The sequence below is a fragment of the Pogona vitticeps genome, chromosome 1 (assembly GCF_051106095.1).
Source record: "Pogona vitticeps strain Pit_001003342236 chromosome 1, PviZW2.1, whole genome shotgun sequence".
Lineage (NCBI taxonomy): Eukaryota > Metazoa > Chordata > Lepidosauria > Squamata > Agamidae > Pogona > Pogona vitticeps.
In genome coordinates, this window is record NC_135783.1 from 252,101,076 (window position 1) to 252,124,087 (window position 23,012).

At 43.3% G+C, this 23,012-nt stretch overlaps 1 protein-coding gene across 2 annotated transcripts in view; it reads right to left on the reverse strand.

Annotated features, from left to right (window-relative positions):
- Positions 1-23,012, reverse strand: part of HRAS (HRas proto-oncogene, GTPase) — a 63,013-nt gene that overhangs the window by 24,482 nt on the left and 15,519 nt on the right. The window contains exons 1-2 of one of the 2 annotated variants that reach the window (XM_072985602.2): positions 3,352-3,505; positions 1,118-1,240 (exon numbers count right to left, since the gene is read on the reverse strand). In XM_072985602.2, coding sequence (XP_072841703.1) covers positions 1,118-1,219 — 102 coding nt within the window. In that variant the 5' untranslated portion in view covers positions 1,220-1,240; positions 3,352-3,505. Of the gene's footprint in view, positions 1-1,117; positions 1,241-3,351; positions 3,506-23,012 lie in introns of those variants that run through there. The other variant, XM_020784121.3, reaches the window with a different exon arrangement.

Sequence of the window (23,012 nt, forward strand, 5' to 3'; positions counted from 1 at the left end):
ATTAAAAAAAAGGTTCCTGAATTCTTTAGTAGTGCCTGAAATATGAATTGTCCAATACACAATGTAACCATTTGCAAATATGCCTAGTTCCAAGATCACCACTTTATAGGCAATTGCCTCCTTCTCTCTAACATTCTTTTAGAAAATTGTTGATGTTTTACCAGTGTTTCCTGTTGAGTATTCATGGTTTATTTATTTATTGACTGATTGCATTTATATCTTGCCTATGTAGTCAATGACACTCTAGGTCATTGAGTGAGGATTTGAACCCAGGTCTCCTGAGTCCCAGCCTTTCCCTCTATCCTAGTACAACACTGGCTTACTCTTGAAAGATATCAAAAGGTCATAAATCACAGGATTTAGCAGATTGGCCTTGCAAAGCAGTTGGATACAGATGGAAACCTTTAGCTAAACAACAGGCATTCTGGCAAACCTAGACAGAAGCAAGGTGACGGACAAGCCAGCTGTAGCATGCAATAGCTTATCCAACATTGAAAGGATGCTAGACAACAATGCCTGCCATCCCCAATCATAGTCTGTGTTTACTGGGCATGCACTGTTGTCCAGCATAATCTGTGGACCCAAAGTGGGAAAACACTGCTACAGAGTTGCATCTACATGTTTCCAGTTCTCCAGCTCAGTAGACAAGAGGCAAATGCATTGAGGAATCAAAGACCTTACTTCACAACTATTGTGGCATTAATTTTAATCAAAGCACACCCTTCTCTATATTCTTTCCTGTTGTTCTTGTGTGTCTGAGCATCCCAGTTTGCTTCTCCAAGGTAGTAAATTTTACAGTTAAGAGGCACAGTTAACCCTTCTCAAACAAACAAACAAAACATTATTGGAATATTTTATAAAGGCGTGACAAAGAAAGAGAGAGAGTAGGAGCAAAACTCAAAATGGATCCAAACAGGGTCTGAGAGCTCTTCACCTGCCTTATCTTGAACTGCACCTCTGGCCAAGTCTGAAATACCCCCAAATTGGATAACTGGCTTAATACCCTTAATGCTCTTTCCCACCCTACACCTCCCTCCCCGAGGTAAGAGGTCACGTATAGCTCTGCCAGATGATGCTGGAGAACAATTCCTGTCATGCCCATTCAACACAGGCACACCTGCTTTCTTCCTTCTACCCTGCAGCAAATTCTTCTGTGTAGAAAGCACATCACTGCAAAAGACGCTGAAACTCTATGTTCTTGTTCTGAAGAGCAGCCCATTATTCATTCTGAATGGCAACACTGTAGATCAAGAAAGGCTTAAATCACCAGCAATATTCTGCATGGATATAACCCTCCCTCCCACACAGACATGAGACAGCAGTTTATTTGCGCCAAAATGAGTTTAAAAACTGTGAATGCACATTCCTTGGGGTGGGGTGGAGGAGAAGCACACAGTGCAGTCCAAGGATGCACATGCAGCTGGGAGCATGACCCACTGAACACAAAAGGGACTTATTTAGGATAAAGCATGTGTATTCCTGGGGAACACAGCTGTAATTCTCTGCACACTTACTTGGGAGGAAGCCAAACAGAACAAAATAGGCTTGGCTTCTGCAGGCATGTGCATAAGATGAGACTGGAAAACAGTCACCAAACTGGCAGAAAGATCACCATTTTTAATTTGAGCCTTTAGATAATACAAACCACCAGCTGCCTCTTCTTGGAGGTTTAAGCATGACCAATTGAAAATCAAAAGCCATGAGATGTTCACTGGACTTTGCCAGCACCACCATGCAGAAACGGACTGTTCAGCATCAGAGACAGGATGTGTTAAGTTTCTTACAGCCACAGTCACGTATTAACAACCACCTCACAAACATTTTATAAATAAAAAAAACTAGACAACTGCTTGGGGGTCAGAGAGACTCCCATTCTAGTATCAGACACACATATCTCTCCTTGGTTATCCCATGTGAAGAGAATGTTATTAGTTATTTATTTATGTAAAATATTTTTCTCTGAGCTGTTTACATGGAGGACATCCATTAAAATCTCTCTCCAGAAATTTTTAAGTTTCAGAAGGATACTACTTTGTAACTAAAGTACAAATCAGAGGGGAGCTGACTTAATTTCTTAGCTCCCAATCCAGTAACTTATGAAGTCACAAAGAATCAGGGAGATGACAAAAGAGCTAGTGAGGTGCAGTGGTTAGAGTGACTGGAAATCCTTGTTCTATTTCCCACTAAGCTATGAAAGTGATACAGTGGTGCCCCGCTTGACAATGATAATCTGTTCCACGAAAATCGTTCTTAAGTGAAATCGTCGTCAAGCGGGGGGGAAAACCCCATTGGAATGCATTGAAAACCGGTTAATGCGTTCCAATGGGGAAATACCTCATTGTCCAGCGAAGATCGCCCATAGAGAACTGCCAATCAGCTGTTTAAAATCACTGTCTTCCAAAGCAGGGGTCCAGAAAACAGCCATTTTGCAAAGAGAGGGAAGCCATTTTACGAAGGTAAGCCATTTTGTGGAGCCGGAAAAAATCATTGTTTTGAGAACAAATGGTTCGCGAAGCAGGCACCTAATCGACATCAAGTGAAAAAAACCCATAGGAACCATCGTTTTGTAATCGCAATAGCAATCGCAAAAAACTCATCGTAAAGTGATTTTGTCGTCTAATGGGGTCGTCGTCAAGCGGGGCACCACTGTAAAATGATTTTGTGTCTGCTACTCTTCCTTGGCCTGACCTATTACATACAGTTGCTGTGGGTGTGAAATGAGGATGAGATAAGCTGTGTGTGCCACCTTATACTACCTGAAGGATAGTTACAGTATAAAGGTAGCTAAAAAACCAAACAGATTTATCAACCACTGCCGAGTTCAAGGTAAGTCTGAAGATTTTCTACCAGTCATTTTTGTCCAAGTAGAAACTGTTTTCAAACTGACTTTGGGTTCCACTCTGGTGTATATCTCCTACTATAACGTTTTCGCCTTTGGACGATCTGTCACCATGCAAGTAAGGGAATTACTTGTCCCAGCTCCCGTCTATAAATAATTTCTGAAATATGATGAAGAGCTGCTTCAGAGGGGGCTGCTCCCTCCACTGTCAGCAAGGTGATAAATCTATTTTGGATTTTAGTTTGAATTTTACAGGAGCTGTATAAAGTACTGAAATGTATTCTTCAAATACTGTAGGTTCAGCATCCTGGATAGTTCCTTCAAAGTTCATACTAAAATCCTGAATGAATGTGCTGCCCCACTGACATTAGAGTCACCATCTTCCACTGAGCTGCTTAATTTCATATCTGACCTCTTGGAGGAAGTCCATGAAGAATAGCAATGGAGGAAATAAGAGGAGAAAGCCAAAACGTTTAAGTGTGACTTCCTGAAAATAAGCAGGCTGTGCTCACCTCTATCGTAGGATCATATTCATCCACAAAATGGTTCTGGATAAGCTGAATGGTCAAAGCACTTTTCCCAACGCCTCCTGCTCCAACCACCACCAGCTTGTACTCTGTCATCTTCTGGCCAACTGCAGCTCAGCAACTCTCACAGAACAGCTACCTGCAAAAAAAAAAGAGAGAGAGAAAGGTACAAAACTCCACAATGAATGAACCGTCTTCTTCCTTCCTGGTTCCACCAGTTTGCCCTTCATATTACTTGACACCACCAAACAGTCACAGCATCCCGACATGCTGAGACAAGTGCCACTGAGACAGAGCAGGAGCAACTATGGCAAAGGCGCCCGGAAGACAGAAGTGCGAGTACAAATATTCAGACCCTTTTCCTCATACAGGACCTCGGATAGTTAAACAGATTCTTTTCATTATATGGACAGCCCTCTACTGAGAAACCTGAAAGGGGATTAGAGAGCTCTTAAGGCACTGTCTAAGAACAATATAGAGCAGGCAGAGTTAAGGACTCAGAGGAAGCAAGGAATGGATGCCATGCATTATTCAGAACCAGTTAATCAGTGTTGTTTGGTAGTTTTATGTTAAAATTTATTGCCAATATGATGCTGCAGAGTTTGGACAGAATTCAAAACCCACCCATTCCATCTCACATGGCAAATACAAAGATGATAGATCAGATAACTGCTGCACACATGGAAAGACCAAATTACCTGGTAACACTGAAAAGCTTGTTCTGCACTTCCACAGCCACGATGACAAAGCTAACTCTTTCTCTCAACAAATCCAGAGAAATTCCATGCTGGAATTCATGTCAGTATTGTTGAATAGACTTCCTAAGACATTTTAAATGTTTTTTTAAAAACAAGATGTTCACTTTAAATCACAAACTGTGGTGCAGCTCACATGCTTTGCTGTACATGCTACCTGCCCTGGCCACTTCTTGCAGGCAATACGATATTAGAAGCCAGCAAATCACAGACACACGAAAAGCAATTCCTACAATCACAATGACTGAAAAGTGATGTCATGATTTTTAAAAAAAGTTTGCTGGTGTTTAATCATACAGTGAATGAGTCGCTGCAAGCATGTGTCTGGGAACAATTCTGATTGTTCCTGAGTAGAACATAATAAATTGTCTCTGTTACATAACAGCACTGATGTTACCTGTCTATCATGGGTTTGGAGGGAAAGTTCCATCCTATGGGGAGTGGAAGGCGGGACATCAGGAGGAGGGGCTGTACTGTATAAATATGTGATGCCTGTGTGGTGAGGGAAGAGATGCTGAGAGACAGACTGAGGGACACTGGGTGTGAAGAAGCAGCAGCTGGGAAGAAGAAGCTGTTGTGGGAGTCTGTGTGTCAGACAGGGTACTTCTGTGTGTCAGAGTACCAACCTGATAGGTTCAGGTGTCTGTTGGTTAGCCAGAACTGATAGGTTCAGGGTCTGTGCTTCAAGTTAAGGGTTCTGGGTGAACCAAACTGTATGCTTGTATGAGTGAGAATAAGCCACGTTACTTTATCCTATTCACCTGATTATTTTATTATCCCTGTGTGTGTATTTAAAATAAACCTTATTCTTTTTATTGTTTAAAAATCCATCCCTGGTCTGTGTGACTTCTTAAAGGGAATGGTTGGTGGCAGCTTAGTGTAACTGTGTGACATATCCCAGTAGGTCTGGGTTTGTCACATTGATTGGTGTCCAGCGTGTGGGATACGACTGGTCCAGTTGTCCAGCGGTCCAGCAAAGCCTTGGCAAGTGTGCCCAGAGCAAGGGGGGTCTAGTCAGGGACAGTCTGAGGCGCGTAGGTAATCTTCTAGGTGTACCTCACGGGGAGGTGCGCTAGTAGAAGAACGTGCCAACTGGGGAGACTTAGATTAAGGTGCTCTGAGGCAGCCTAGTTTTGGCGGGAAAAAGCTGAGGCAAAACTGCGTAGTAACAGTGATCTAGCTTGCCAGCTGAGAGGCCCAGCAGAGGGGGGTAGGCTCTGACTCGATACTGTTGCAAATTTAGTGCTGAAGAACAGCAGCGATCTCTAGGGAGAGCTGGTTCTGAGGCAAGAAGGAAAAAAGTGGTCGTTTTATTTTGAGGCTTGACTTTTTAAAGCAGCCTGTTCTGAGGGGGGATTATGCCCTTGACTCGAAGCCAAGTGGCAGACATGAGTGAAGTGAAAGACCCCCAGATTGACCAAGGTTCTGAGGATGAATTTGGCTCAGTGCCAGGTGACAGCACAGGAGAGCAGGACCCAGAACTCAGAAAAATACTCCTAGCCCCACAGCATGAACTGAGGGTGAGGGAAATGGAGGAAAGATTAGAGAGAGAGAGAATGGAAAAGGAAGAAAGATTAGAGAGACAGAGAATTGAATTGGAATTGCAGAGAGAGAAAATGGCGTTTGAATTAAAAAAATTGGAACTGATGAACCAGAACAATAATAATAATAGGGATTCTGAGGGAGGCCAACTGTCTAAGGCTGACCTGAAGAAATTCCCTGTGTACCACAAGGGAGATTGTCCTGAGGTGTTCTTTTCCTTAGTGGAAAGAGCGTTTGTGGACTTCTCAGTGAGGGAAACTGAGAAGATGACCATCATGCGATCTTTAATCAGTGGCAGCCTGGCAGAAGTCTATGCAGAGATGCCAGAGGAACTGATGAAAGATTTTGCAGAGTTTAAAAAACTGGTGTTTGCCAGACATGGGATAAATGCAGAGCAGCTGAGACAAAGATTCAGGTCCCTCACAAAAAAACCAGAACAGACTTTTACCCAAGTGGGGGCCCAATTGGTGAGGCTGCTCGAGAAATGGCTATCGCAGGAAGGGACAGAGACCTATGAGCAGCTTAAAGATTTGATAGCGCTGGAACAGTTCTATTCAGTCCTGCATGGGGAATTGAAATTCCAGGTGAGGGAAAGGAAACCGAAATCTGTGGCAGCAGCCGCAGAAATCGCAGATTTTATTTCCCAAATAAGAAAGCCCTTGGGTGAGGGGAAATCTGTAGGTAAACCCAAAGAAACCTACAGCAAGTACTCTCAGGGACCAGGGAAAAGCCAGCAAGGGGGAGGGGCCCATGGTGAAGGGAAGCCCTCAGACATGAAACTAAGACCTCAGATTTTGGAGGGAAAACCAAAACAAGATGAGAGAGAATCAAAATACACCAGAAAATGTTATTTCTGTCAGGGAAAGGGTCATCTAATCTCAGAGTGTGAGAAATTGAAGCAGCTAAAAGGAATGGTGCCTCAGAATGCTAGTGGGACCAAGCCAAAAGCTGTGTTCTGTGTCCAGAAAGAGCAAGGCTCAGTGTCACTGAGGGAGCCGGTTGCCATGACTACTCAGTCTGGAACAGCTACCTCTGCTGATCAGGCTGAGGAAAATGGTCCTCTTGTGGAGGTAAAGCGCTGCTTGCTGGTGAAAACAGATTCTCAGTTGTTTGAGACAGCAGGGGTGGACGTAGGAATACTTGACCGTCAGTATAGGGGGCTGCGGGACACTTGTTCCCAGGTAACCCTGTGCCATCCAGATATCATCCCTAGGGAGTTTATAATCCCAAATGAGAGCATGAAGGTGGCAGGGATTGAGGGGCAGGTAATCTCTCTGCCAGTAGCAGAGGTACCTGTCAACTTTCAAGGCTGGAGGGGAGGTTGGCGGCTAGCGATTTCATCGACTCTGCCAGCAGCCGTGCTCGTGGGAAATGACCTGGCTGAACATGTGAAACGGGTGCTAGTGATTACACGCTCACAAGCCACCACAGGGACAGTTCAGGGGGGTAATGGTGAGCCAGAGACGGAAGCAGAGGGGAGTTCAGAAGCTGTGGTGGAAACCTTAACCACAGACAGCAGATTTGGACAGGAGCAAAAGGCAGACGCCACTCTCCAGAAGTGTTTTGAACAGGTGACTGACGCCCAGCTAACACCTGAAACCCCAGTGAGATTTCTGGAGAAAAAGGGGATTTTATATAGAGAAACCCTGAGGAATATCTCAAAAGGGGGAGATGGGATCAGAAGTCAGCTGGTGGTACCTGAAAAGTATCGCCCCATGATCTTACAAAGGGGTCACTCTGACATGTCTGCTGCACACTTAGGGGTGAAAGGGCCCCTTGATTTGATCAAACAAATTTGGGAGCAGATCACCCAGGATGACCCACAAGACGTTGTGACATACATAGACACCTTGATGAATGACCTAAAGCGAAATCTAGAGCTGGCAGCAGAAAACCTGCAAGCTCAGAAGGTCAGACAGAAAACATGGTATGACCGCAAAGCTAGAGAGAGGCACTTTGACCCAGGGGAGGAAGTGCTTTGGCTTAGGCCCTGCAGAGAGAATAAGCTGCAGCTCAAATGGGCAGGACCATATAGGGTCATTTCCAAGATGTCAGACCTGAACTACCTAATAGAGCAGGAGGAGAACCAAGCAAGGAGGGTGGTTCATGTGAATGCCCTAAAACCCTACTACAGAGGGGAACAGAGGGTTTTATTCGCGATAAAAGCAGCTGAGAGTGAGGAAGCGGAATTACCCTTCTGGGAGGGTAGAGGGGAAGTAAAATACAACCCAGAGGAGGTAAAGATCAGTCCTGCACTCACCCAAGACCAGCAGCAAGAACTAAAAATGCTGCTTAGTAAATATCAACAGGTGTTTTCCAACAAGCCGGGGATAGTGAAGGGAGTGATGCATCGGATCCACACAGGGGATGCACCCCCGCAGGCAGTATCCCCATACCGAGTAACGGGACCCTATAGGGACAAGGTGCGGAAGGAGCTGGACGAAATGCTGAGGGAGAACATAATCGTCCCCTCTTCTAGTCCTTGGTCCTCTCCGATAGTCCTTGTGGACAAGCCTGATGGGAGCATTAGGTTTTGTGTTGATTACAGGAAATTAAACCGTGTAACCACTCCTGATGCCTACCCAATGCCCAGGCTAGACAACCTGATTGAAACCATAGGGGGTTGTCGGTTCATCTCATCATTGGACCTGGTAAAGGGATATTGGCAATTAAGAATTGATCCCAGGGATCAAGAAAAGACTGCCTTTTGCAGCCCTTTTGGTCTCTATGAGTTTCGAGTCCTGAGCTTTGGTCTCAGAAATGCACCAGCCACATTCCAAAGGCTGATGGACCAGACCTTGGCAGGACTCAGTGACTTTACAGTGGCCTACATTGACGACATAGGGATCTTCAGTAATACCTGGGAAGATCACCTGATACACCTGGAGTTAGTGCTGCAGAGGTTAAGTGCAGCAGGGCTAACAGTAAAGGCCAGCAAGTGTCAGCTGGGTAGCCCAGAAATAAAATACTTGGGTCACATGGTAGGGGGAGGAGTGATAAAACCCCTGGAGGCCAAAATAGAAGCTGTTCGTGATTGGCCTAGACCCAACACCAAGAAAAAAGTCAAATCATTTCTTGGGTTGGTGGGCTACTACAGAAAGTTCATCCCGAGGTTTAGCGAGATTGCGGCTCCGCTGACCGATCTGACGAGGAAGACGGCTGATGACCGCATCCCGTGGACCAGCGACTGTGAGGCGGCGTTCCAGAGGTTGAAGGAGGCGTTAATCAACTATCCAGTCCTGCGTGCTCCAGACTTCGACCGGGAGTTCATCATCTACACCGATGCGTCTAACAGCGGGGTAGGAGCAGTTCTGTGCCAGGAGGATGAGAATGGTGACCAACATCCAGTGTCCTACCTGAGTAGGAAACTTCAAAAAGGTGAGAGACATTTGGCAACCGTGGAGAAGGAGTGTTTGGCCATAGTCTACGCGATCCAGAAGGCCAAGCCTTACATCTGGGGAAGACATTTTATTCTGTGTACTGACCATTCACCATTGCAATGGTTAAAGACAATGAAAACCCACAATAGCAAACTTATGAGGTGGGCTTTAAACCTACAGGACTATGACTTTGAAGTGAAGGTGGTCAGAGGGTCAGTGAACTGTGTTGCTGACGCCTTATCAAGAAGACCTGAAGAATGAAGACGGCGAAAGAACATGGACTATGTGTATATAATGATGACAAAAGTTAAATGTACCTGTGTTTTTTCTGAATTTGGTTTGTATGAATAAAGGTAAATTGATGTAATGTTAATGGTAAATGTTTAAATGCATAATTGCTATGGTTTAACTTAGAATGTAAGTATAAGTAAGTATTATATGGTATGTATAACTGTTTTTGTGTATTTTATTCAGGTTGTTTTTTGGTGAAAAGCACGTTAGCTTTCCCCCTACAAAACAACTTATAAAGAGGGGAGGTGTTACATAACAGCACTGATGTTACCTGTCTATCATGGGTTTGGAGGGAAAGTTCCATCCTATGGGGAGTGGAAGGCGGGACATCAGGAGGAGGGGCTGTACTGTATAAATATGTGATGCCTGTGTGGTGAGGGAAGAGATGCTGAGAGACAGACTGAGGGACACTGGGTGTGAAGAAGCAGCAGCTGGGAAGAAGAAGCTGTTGTGGGAGTCTGTGTGTCAGACAGGGTACTTCTGTGTGTCAGAGTACCAACCTGATAGGTTCAGGTGTCTGTTGGTTAGCCAGAACTGATAGGTTCAGGGTCTGTGCTTCAAGTTAAGGGTTCTGGGTGAACCAAACTGTATGCTTGTATGAGTGAGAATAAGCCACGTTACTTCATCCTATTCACCTGATTATTTTATTATCCCTGTGTGTGTATTTAAAATAAACTTTCTTCTTTTTATTGTTTAAAAATCCATCCCTGGTCTGTGTGACTTCTTAAAGGGAATGGTTGGTGGCAGCTTAGTGTAACTGTGTGACATATCCCAGTAGGTCTGGGTTTGTCACAGTCTCTATTTGACCTTATGTAGAAAAGCTTGTGTTTCTCAAATTCTGTTTAGTACATTTGAAAGAAACCACAGTCTGCACTCTGAGCTTCATGCTGTGTGAATGAGTTGTCCGGGGGAAGAAGAAAATAATTAACATGCAATCAAAAGGCACAAATGTAGAGAAGACATGGGGGAAAACAGATTAGGGGCATTACAGTCACAAACATTGGCACCCCAGCAGCAGAACTGAGAAATCCCAGTAGATCTTTGGCTTCCATCTGCTCAATAAAAACAGCAGCAAACACACACACACAAACACACACACATACTTGTTGCCCTTCAAATGTTACTTGTCTCCAATTTCTACCATGTCTGGTAGCCTGACGAGCAGGAAAAAATAGTCAGTACCAGGAAATGTTATGTGTTAAGAGTGACTTATATAATTCATCACAACAGCCAAACACCCCAAAATCAGATAGCTGATTAAATTGCTTGTTACTTTTTTGTTGCTGGGACAGCAGAGAAAAAGGATTAACCAGAGGATGGCATGGCGTGTGAAAAATTCTGATCAAACCGCTTCTTTAAAAACTAACAAAAATAATGGAGACGCCATTATACCCTTTTCCCCATAGTAATGACCACACTACTAGTTCCATTATACTTCCAAGGAGACGACATTGCGCCTTTGTTACATTAAGACATACTGAGTGACAGCCAACAACCCTGTTGGAAGCTCTGGGGAAAGCAGAAGAAAGAGTTCATAAAGTAACAGAGGAACCAGAGGTTTTCTCAGTCTTCCACTAATGAAAAACCACGGGCTGCAGTCCTATGTATTTTCTGGCCCACCTTATAAAACAGCAAAGTTATCCTGACGAAGAAAGATGACAAGCCTGTTCTGGCTGGTAAAAGAGTTCTAACAAGGGACTGCTGTTTGGCTTTCTTTGGTGAGCTTAATGCTTCACGAGACCTACCGTACAGCTCACATTCAGTCTTCTACAAGAATTTCCAACACGGGTGAAGGGAAGGATGAGGAAATCCCAGGTGGATCCAACAGGCTAGGTAAGGCTGCTGGAGAGCTAGTATTGTGCAATGGAGAGACCACTGGATCAGGACAGAAAGAGTCCCATGTTCAAATCTCCACTGTGAATCCCCCCCCATGAATTTCACTGGTGATCTTGGATCAAAGGTATTTCAGCTATGAACTACCTCGTAAGGTGGTTGTGAGCATAAAATGCCACCTTGTACCTACTGGAACAAAGATAGTTCAGACATAACTAACTAATGAATCCCCATGGGACAGGAGGAGCAGAAAACTGCGGTCAAAATCTGTTCTGATGCTTCTCTCCTTTGGGCCCCAGGAGACTGCAGATATTATTCATTTTGTTTTTCCTTCTTTACTTTCAATGTAGTTACGGGGGCTTCAACTCTTTCCTATTTTCTCTCTGGGGGGGAAAAAGAGCACAATAGGGGATTCAGAAGACCTGGCACAAGGGACCTGGTAGAGATTAAAACTGAACCTGATTATTCAACATCATCTTATCTGAGTGTCTCCGACTCCCAAAGGTGAACAGAAGGGCCTAGAACCGATGATATGAAACCATCCAGCTGCAAAACCTATGGCCAGAATACTTTTTTTCTCCCTCACTGGTTCGAACTGCTCTATGGGCACCCTGGAGGAGACATTCACATTTTCTTATTTGCAAAGGCATAGCAAAAAGAGAGAGAGAGAGAGAGAGAGAGAGGAAAAATGAATAAACGAAACAGAGATTACAATAAACAAGGCCTTGCAGATCCTGGCAAGGAGCAAAAGAACAGGAGATCACACTGAGTTCCCATTACGGACTTTGATCCTAAGAACCTTCTATTAAACTGGGTTCAGTGTCAGTTTAATTTTTCTCTTGTTTCATGACTTCCCTCTTTTTGCATTAGGAAACACAATGCCTGCCACGGTATCATGACTGAAGCACCCTCCTATTTGTTTTCTTTTCTTTTTATTCTATTCAGTTCTATTAGTTAGAAGTAATGGGCATGATGGTATGGTGAATCTGTTCCCATCTGCAAGACCACTTCCGGGCAGTGACGGAGAGGGATTCCTCCTCATACTCGCTGTGTTTTGGGTTATAGGGTCCTGCAGGTTTTTGTCTTACAAGGTCTTGCAATATATTTTGACTTCAGTGTTTGACAAAGTGCCCCATGATATTCTGCTTAGCAAGCTAACTAGGTGTGGGCTGGATAGAACAACTGTCAGGTGGATATACACAGTTGGCTACAGCAGTGGTCCCAACCTTTTTAACCCTGCAGACTGGTTGGGGAAGGCGGACCACCCCCACACTCACATGCATGTGTGAATGGTGGGGATGCGCTCGGGGGGCTTGTGCACATGTGCAAAAGGGTGGGGGAGTGCTCGTGTAGGCACATACGCATGCACACATGCGCAAAGGGGCTGTGCGGGGGGAGTGCGTGTCTCCACAGCCCGGTCCAGCTCAAGCCATGGACCGGCACCGGGCCACGGACCAGGAGTTGGGGACCTCAGGGCTACAGAATGATACTTTGAGGGCGATGATTAATGGCTCCTTCTCAAACTGGGAGGAGGTAACAAGTGGGGTGCTGAAAGATTCAGTCCTAGGTCCGGTGCTATTAAATACTTCTATTAATGACCTAGGTGAGAGGATACAGAGAATGCTAATCAAATTTGGGGATGACAAAAAATTGGGTGGAATACTGTGCCTTCCCGAAAATAAGACATGGTCTTATATTAATCTTTGCACCAAAAAACGCATTAGGGCTTATTTTCAGAGGATGTTTTATTTTTCCATGTACAACAATCTATGTTTACTCAAATACAGTCATGTCATCTTCTTCTGGCTGCTGCACAATGGTGGAGGGCGGGGTTTCACTTAACTGGGCCTTATTTGGGGGTAGGGCTTATATTATGAGCATCCTGAAAAATCATACTAGGGCTTATTTTCAGGTTAGGTCTTATTTTCAGAGAAGCAGGGTATCTAACACTCTGGAAGACAGAAACAAAATTCAAAATGATCTAGATAGGCCTGAGCACTGGAATGAAAACAACGGAGTGAAATTTAACAGTGGTAAGCGCAAAGTACTCCACCTAGGAAAAAGAAACCAAACACACAGTTACAAGATGGGGGATACCTGGCTCAGCAATACTATGAGAGAGGACATTGGCATCATTGTATATCAAAACCTGAATATGAGCCAACAGTGTAATGTGGCTACAAAAAAGGCAAATGCTCTTTTAGGTTGCATTAACAGAAGTATAATCTCCAAATCCCATGAGGTACTAGTTCCCCTCTATTTGACACTGGTTAGGCTCCGAGGAGAAGACTCCTTGGAAAAGGATGTTGGGAAAGTGTGAAGGCAAGAGGAGAACAGGACGACAGAGAATGAGATATGGTTGGACAGTGTCATCGAAGCAACCAACATTAATTTGACCCAACTCCGGGAGGCAGTAGAAAACAGGAGGGCCTGGCGTGCTCTGGTCCATGGGCTCATGGAAGAGTCAGACATGACTAATGACTAAACAACAACGAGGCTTCATTTGTGTTGAGTTCTGGATACCACACTTCAGAAAGGATGACAACAAATTGGAACAGGTTCAGAGGAGGGCAATGATGATAATCTGGGTCTGGAAACCAAGCCCTATGGGGAAAAACTGAAAGAACTTGGCATGTTTAGCCTTGAGAAAACTGAAGTGACAGATGATGGCACTTTTCAGAGACTTGAAAGGCTGTCATACAGAGGAGGGCCAGGATCTGTTCTCAACCATCCCAGAGTGCAGAACACACAAAAATGGGCTCAAGTTACAGAAAGCCAGGTATTGGCTGAATATCAGGAAAAAGCCCTCACTGTTAGAGCAGTAAAGCAATGGAACCAATTACCTTGAGAGGTGCTGAATGATCCAACACTGGAGGCATTCAAGAGAAATTTAGACTACCTGGCATATATCCTTTGATTTGTTTTCCTGAATTAAGCAGGTGATTGGACTCGATGGCCTTATAAGCCCCTTCCAACTCATTATTCTATGATATTATGCCCCATGCACTTGGAAGTTGTTGGCCAAGGTGAACAGAAGTATCATCTAGACATTGATGACAATCAGTTTTGTTTCTCTTTAACATCTGAGTCAGGTGTTGAACCAATGCCTGGATTCAAGAATGAACTGGATGTGGGTCAACTAATACAAGATGAATTTCAATAACATGGATGTGGTACAAATATGTTTGATGTCCAGGAAAATAGCATTTAACCAGGGATATATTTCATGTGAAAGAGCAGTTCACAGCTTGTGGGTGTTGTAAGACTCAGCTTTCTCATTCGAAAGCTATAGGCCACCTTCTACCAGCTTTGCCAAGTTCACCATGTTCAATAAACAACTACTGAAGGACAGTCTGTCCACAGTGACCTGTGTTCTGTACCATCCCAGCTGGATTACCAAAATGCTTTACATGTGAATGCACTCTTGAAGATAACCCAGAAGTTCCTATTAATACAGATTTCACTTGCCAAACTTTTAACCTATACTGTTAGATGGACCTAATTCAAGATGCTGGGACTTGCATTTAAAGCTCTAAGTGGCTCAAGGCTAAACAGACATGAATGAAAGAAAGGAAGGAATTTGAGGAGGAACATCTGCTACAGTCGAGTTACTCAGTCAACACACAATCATTCCATAATACTAATTTACCCAGGGTGATGACTGGTCAACATGAGAAACAGTTGGTAGAGTAACGGCTACAGTATCACTGTGATCTTCATTATGCTGAATGAACTGTCACATGAGTGGTCTCATTGAAAGTCAGTAACTTACAGAAAAACTTCAGGATTCTGAATTCTTAAGAGACGTATGTTACATTCATTCACTGTACACTGTGATCTGTCCACATACCCAGAACAAGAGAGAACACTGTTTCAGCCTCATTGGAACTGACAGCTTCTCCAAAGTGCTAAAGGCCTTTTTGGTGATGAACGAACTTCATTGGAATTCCAGAGGAGGGACACAATACTCATGCTGAGAATAGGACCCACTGCCTGCTCTCCAATTATTCTAATCAAATCATCCCCCTGTCAGAAAATGAACAAAGGTGAACCCTGTGAACAGGCAGGCAGAGCCAGCAGAACACACACAATGAAGCAAAACCCAGGAAAAGATGACAAGGAAAGATAAGGACCCAAAGCAGCTAATACACACATCAACAGAACAATCAGGAACTATACATTTGCATCAGTGTTATCTACTGCTAACAAACATTAATCAGAGAGTGTGGTGTCATAGTAACAGCACTGAGACTGGGCTTCGGAAGACTGAGATTGTGGACCACGCTATGCGTGGACGTTCATCTGAGACCTTGGGTGAGCCACGTTCTCTCATTCTGACCTATCTCACGGAGTCACTGTTGTGAAGATAAAATGGGGAAGAGGAAAAGCATATACGCCACCTTGAACTCAGGGGAAACATGAGAAAGACATGTAACTAAAAAAACAAAATAATTGACTGTATGCTCAGTCACATGTCCAACAGCCATGGGACTGGCAAAATGCCCCCACTCACTTCAGTGCAATGTATTCTCTGCATTTCTAACGATCATCTATCACTTCCAGCAGTAACAAGATTGAGTCTGACAAATGGTCACCAGACACAGCCATCCCATTTGAAACATGTGCCATACTCCCGAAAAGTTTCTTTTCAGTTGCAGAAGTATAATATATTGAGCCAGGGATCTACATGTTTTGGCTCATCTAGGCAGCTACTGATTATTTGGGGGCTGCCATAGATGCCCCTATTCTTGTCCCAATGCTTCTAGTGCACTTGGATTTAAGGCGGGTGGGGGAGTCTTGGAAACAATCTAAAGCTGTCAAAAAGATTTGTTCCGCATTACTAAGCATCATCAAAGCTTAAGGTTAAGTGACACTGAACCATTTCTCCCCTTCAGCTCTCATCTTGGAAAAGAAGCAGTATTGATTTCTTTCTGTGGATGCACAGAAAACTTCAGAGAACATTTCTCTACTTTATGTGGAGTACTGATGACAATCACCTGAAAAATTTGCCATTGAGCAGCCAGTGATCATGCAACTCTTGGGGTGGAACCCTCAATGCAGTTAGCCACTTTTCCAAATATTTTTAAAGATGGTTGTTGTGGTTTTTTCGGGCTCTTTGATCGTGTTCTGAAGGTTGTTCTTCCTAACGTTTCGCCAGTCTCTGTGGCTGGCATCTTCAGAGGACAGCAATCTGTGCTCTGGTGTAGTTGGCTTGGGAGTGCAACTACACCAGAGCACAGAGTGCTGTCCTCTGAAGATGCCGGCCACAGAGACTGGCGAAACGTTAGGAAGAACAACCTTCAGAACACGGCCAAAGAGCCCAAAAAAACCCACAACAACCATTATATCCCGGCCGTGAAAGCCTTCACGAATACATTTTTAAAGATGCATGTTAACACATGTAAGAGTGAAAACAAAAAGAGTCTACATGTCAAAACTGTATATAAAATACTTCGAAGGAGCCTGGAAATAGCTGTTGCTCATCATCAGCCACCTTGCACAAGACCATGCATGCGAAATGTAACCAGATTCCATGCTGGAATCATGGTTTTCCTTGCATACGGAACAATTTCCCAAGCATTTATGTTACAGTGAGTTTTCTCCACAACATGTAAAACACCCATGACTGAGTGCAAATGTGACACAAATGGTACATTAATTATGCAATGTACAGTACCAACTGTGCCAAATGGACCCAAGACACAGCCTCCACCACTCTGCACTTTGTAAGTAACACTTATAATCTTGTAACAGCCTGCAGAACCCACAAAGCAGGTCTTCAGCACACACATTTAAGGGTTAATCCAGCTAAAATGAAGCCACTTTAAATTCTGTTGCTGACAGTAAGTTAGGCATATTTTTAATTAATAGATCTTTACAGAGTCTAATACTGGCTGGATCTCATTATTTAATCAAATTTGTTTTCATACTTCCATTCCTCAGGGTTGCATATATGGGGTTACACCATTTTATCCTCAAAATCTGGTACAGCACGTTAGTTTTATACTAATTTGAAACTTGCCTAAAAAGCTCCTATTCACTTCATGGCTTAGCAGGAATTTGAACTCAAGTCTCCCCACGTCCTCCAGTTGGATACCATCTGCTAGAACACAATGTTTCACCTCATATCCTAGATGTAGAAATGCATTCCTCCCCTTTAAAAATCAATATAAAGCATTAAGCAGGCAGTTGTGGAGATCTCCAGTGCACAAAGGCTCATGGAATGCCTTTAACTGGTATCAGGAAATCCCTTTTCCAGGGGGGCCAGCAACAATCCCCTTCATCCCACCTCATTCAGCCCTCACGGCAGAGGCACTGTGGATACTCCCAGCCACTGTCTTCTAGATTTGCATGAGTGTACAGAACTCAGTCTGACAAGGTGCCAGAGAGCATGAAGACGGTTACACTGCCCACTGGCCAGAGTGCAGAGAAGGCTACCTCAAAGGAAGGCTTTACACCTCAGCAGTTTTACTTCCCCATTTGTCAACTTAAGCCAAAACCTCCATTAAGTCAAGAGAATAAGCAGGTGTTGTTTTCCACAAAACACTAATTATCCAAAAGTTCTTACTATTTTTAAGAAAATCTTTTTTTTTTTCATTTTAAATATATGTTCTAAAAAAGTATTTAAAAAGTGCTGCACAGAGCTATTTTTCATTTTGCAAGAGTTAAGGGTGAGGCCTTTATTCCCCACTGAAACCAAATATATTAAAAATGAGAAAGAAGCAAGACCACAAAGTTCTCATCCCACATATCTAAAGTCACACCACTACTTTGGCAATGTCTATATTTTCTAAGTCCAAGGAAGATAAAGAAGTCTCTCCCTGTGTACATCTATACCTCTCCAAGTAGGGGAGATTAATTCTAGATAGTCTGCTGAACAAGTCACTCTGCTGAAAAATGAGATCATTTGATTCCTGTTACATACAGCACTGATGGTACCTGTCTGTCATGGGTTTGGAGGGAAAGTTCCATCCTATGGGGAGTGGAAGGCGGGACATCAGGGGGAGGAGCTGTACTGTATAAATATTTGGAGCTTGTGTGAAGAGTGAGGAGTTGGAGTCTGTGTGTCAGACTGAGTACAACTGTGTGTCAGTTAGTACATACCTGATAGGTTCAGGTCTCTATTTAGGTAGCCAGAACTGATAGGTTCAGGGTCTGTGCTTTACTTTAGAGTGTTCTGTGTGAACCAAACTGTTGTATGTATGATTGAGACTAAGCCACGTTACAGTATCCTATTTACCTGATTCTTTTATTTATCCTGTTTGTTATTTCAATAAACCTTGTTCTTTTGTTTATTAAAATCCATTCCTGGTCTGTGTGACTTCTTATAGGGAATGGTTGGTGGCAGCATATTTATAGTGTGATATACTCCAGTAGGTCTGGGGTTGTCACAATTCCCTTGACAATGTCTTATTTCCCCTAAAATAAGACTGCACAATGAACTAGAGAGAAGAGGGGGAAGCCCTGGTGATGTTTGATATCCAAAACACCATTCTTGTAGCCTGAATACTGCCACTATGGAGAACTGGTCATTTTAGAATCTAGCTAATAACCCACACATCTAACTACTAATCCGCGATGCTCCCCGCATCGGAAGAGTACTATGCTGCTCAGCTGCCTGTCACCCACAGTCTAGAACACAGAATATATATTTCCTCTCCTCACTGCAGCAAAAGAAGGAGGTCACCAAGTACCAACCTAAGTCCGCTTTAATGCATGTGTTTCAAGCAGCTGGATTGCAGTGGCAGTGAAAGCAGCTGAGGAGTGCATGGGTGGCAGTGGCAGAGGTGGTGGATGGACTTCTCCCGGCATAAAGAATGTCACTGCTGTGCTCCTGACTGCCACCATTGAGATGCCTGCACACACCAAACTGACTGCGGAGGAAGCCCTACTGCAATTTAAAATGGTGGGTATTGGGTGCAATTTAAAACCACAGTAAAGCAAAAAGCAAAGTGTACAGCCCCATAGCACTTAAATCACTCTCTGGGTGGCTTACCATTTAATTATGAAGGCTACACATTGCAGCCGCCCCATAGCAAGCTGGGTACTCAGTTTACTGATCTCAGAAGGATGAAAGGCTGAGTGAACCCTGAGCCAGCTACCTGGAATTAAACCCAGATCATGAGCAGAGTTTTGGCTGCAGTACTGCAGTTTAACCACTGCGCCGTGAGGCTTGCATTATGTGAAATGATGAAAGTCGCTTCACCTTCCACCTGTTTTCTTCTGGGTGTGCAGCTGTGTCTTCTGTGTCCAAATTCTCCCCGACCCAGCTGCACAATAATGATGAAAATGTATTATTTTCCAGTTGTCCATTCTGATAAATGTACACATAGCTGTACAAACATACATAACAACAACCCAATTGTGTGGCATCAAGTTTTTGCCAATTTATGGCAACTTCTTCCAGGTTTTTCTAGGTATAGAGTAGTCGAAAAGGTTTGTCACTGCCTTCTTCTGAAGACAATCTGGGATTATGCAGCTTGCCCAAAACTACACAGGTTGGCTCTTCGCCAAGGGAACTGAACTCCCAACATCCGACATCCAGGTCAATGAACTGTCCAGCCAGCATTTTAATGTAAACGGACAAGGCAATATTTTCACTGATAGTCATTCTCCGTATTTTACCACATTAAGCAGGGGCATAATAAAGAGAAAGAAAACAAAGAAGAATTCAAAGGATTGATCTCCTCGATTCTAGAGGTGTGCAAATGTGTTTTTTGAACTGCATGGGGAATTCCGGGAGCTGTAATCAAAAAACACAATGCCACACATCTCTACTCATTTCCTTGTAAAAGTGAACCGCATAATATCACTCTTATTCTCACTCACATGTCTGCCTTACCTCGGCATAAAATATTTGGGAAGCCCAAATCAAGAGAGCTCAGCCATGGGTTGCCACCTTCTTGCTCAAGACGGGAAGCAAAATGTAGACCAAAACACCTCTGTGTCTGGATGTGGACAAGAATGCAGCCCACTTCAGGAAAGCTATTACTAAGGATAAGCATCTCCACCTATTTGCAGCACTGACTAAAATAAGGGTTAATCAACCTGGCAACCAAGCAAGCTAGAAAGCAGAATTTGATCTGCTGCACTGAGAGTTGTACTTGATCTTCACCTTTGTAAGTTAATTTTTGTCTGTGCAGCAGGCCTGGAACCACTAGGGCCCCGTCTCAGATTCAGCCCCCTGACTCCTTGACAGCATCTGTTTACAGCCTGACTCGTCTTCCACACACATGCAGTAGCAGAGCACTGAGGATCTCAGGTACGGTTACAGCAGGGCTGCAAGCCAGTACACTTGATTCAAGTGGAAATTGATCAGGGCCTCGCATTTGACTGCATCTCTGTGAGTCAGTATGTTACTCCCTTGTTCTCTCTCTCTCTCTCTCTCTCTCTCTCTCTCTCACTCACTCACTCACTCACTCACACACACACACACACACACACACACACAAAAGCCATGGCAAGGTGCATTTGCAAGGGCTTTTCTCATCTCCAGAGTATGCAACGTTTTAAGAATGAAACTCCTGTGAGATATGAATTCACAACACAAAAATACTGCCTCAAGCACCTTGTCTGCGATATTAATATTATTCAGATACATGACAGCCTCCACTGAATGCAATTACTCTGGACTCACAGAAGCCTTTATTTTATTTCTTTCCCTTACTGCTATTTAATTTTTATTATTATTTTTAAGTACCTGGGATTTGGAAGTACATCACCTGCAGTTCTGGAGCCTTCAGTCCACAAAGAAACTCATGGATCATCACCCTCCTCAGTTACCACATAATCAAGCTTTTTTTCTCACAGCTGCTCTTCTGCTGAATCCTCGAGACACACAACCCTCTCTTTGGCTTAAATGGAAAAAATCAAGACAACCCTTTTCAACCTAGTGGTGTGACCTTACCCATGTTCTGTGGGCTGCTTTGATTTGCAGAACAAAGTTCCACTCATCTTGATACAAAGAAGCAACGGGAGGGAGACTAGAATTTAAACACTGCAACAGCATGTTCCAAACTTTGAAATGCAGCAGAAACCTGTGACCATAGGACCTTGTAATGACGCTGGCAAAATAAAACTTGGGAGGTCTATAGATAATCCTTGAACCTTTCACATTATATGCTATTAACTATACTATAATAGTCTTACATGAGTAAAATTAAAAAACTGCCCTGCATACATTTCTTGCAGAGATTTAAAATTGATTCCTGCTTATAAGAAGTGCATGCGTGCGTGTGTGTGCGTGCATGCACTAACATGCAACTGAGTTCCAGGCAGGCAAAAGGACAAAGTGTGCCTCAGGGAAAGTTTAATGTGCACACTGTCATAATGAGTAAAGACATTTTTCTTCCTTGCTGATTTCTTTCTCCAGCATCCAAAAAAGCCTCTTAACAGGAAGTAAAGCCACCATGTTCTGTTCTTACATTACTCATATCTATAGAACACAGCATCCCCTGCCAATTAAAAATATACATGTAAATCTCCTCTTCTTCCCCATATTAGTTCAGAAGCTATCAGAACATTAGAAATTCTAACATCTACAAACTCAATAGCAGTAATATTTTTACATTTTAGCAATCTGTTCTGGGGAGGGGGAGAAGAGAGAAAAACCCTAAACAGGATTGTTGGGATTTTAGCAATGTTGCCCAGTGCATACATAGCACTGTCAGGTTTTGATTCAACTATGGTTTAAAGATTTGGAGTAGTCAACTGACCTTGGATCTCGAACGTATGCTCGTTTGGGAGTTAATGGTTTCCCAACCCCTCTCTCTCCAGTGGCTGTAATCTAATAGTAAGTCGCAACTAGAGTAGGCCCATTGAATCAGCGAGAAACTGATAAATCAACTCCTCTGCTAAATTATTCCACTGGATTACTACTGGACTTCAGCCAGGTGTTTAGCACCAACTCACCCAAAATGCTCTTTACAGCTCAGCCTAAAAGTCTAAGAGCTTTGACTGTTGTGTTGACATTACTATTCTACATGCAAATCACTACATATCGGTTTAAAAGAAGACTAACATATTTTAGTGCATTACTTTTTAATTTATTTTCTATTGTAATAAAACAAAAATAAGGAACTGGCCCCAAATCCCCAATAGCCAGTAATTTAGAATTAATTGGGAATTGGTTTTTGATACCTCAGAAAGTATCAACACTTAACCAGTCATTGCTTTACTTCACAAAAAGACATCTCTTATGGCCTTATTCCTTCCCAAAACAAAACATTACTGGCAATATTCCTACAGGTAAATGTTATTTCCAAGTTAGAAGTGTAACCCCCCCTTATTCTCTCCTCCCTACAAAGCACTGTCATCACTGAGATATGTTAAATGTTGGGCTACAGATGCCTCATGAATACCCTTTTTTATTGCATAGTGAAAGGATAGGACTTCCAGAATTTTTCCAGTGTCAGGTTTTCACAATTCCAGACACTGGGAGACATATCAGAATGTCAGGTTTTTAAGTACTAAGGTATCAAAGTCATCTGACAAAGTGGTGCATGGCTTCCATTGTCCTTCAATTCAGTATTTACCTGGAAGACGACATTTACCAAGCAACACTCAACTCACAATCCAAAATGTGGATACATTTTCCCTTTTTCAAAGAAAATAACACCTATAAAGTTTATTAGCAACATTTATATATCACATTCCAAATAATGGTTAAATAGGGTGTGAGCCGAGAGTGCTGCATGTTGTCAATGAAATACCTTTCATTGCAATCTTTCTACCACATGCTCAATTCTTAACAACAAACAAGAATTAAAAATGGGATCTTCAACAGCTTTACCTACCAACAGTTCTACAGGTGCTACAGATGTTGCCTGCCACCAGGATACCATTC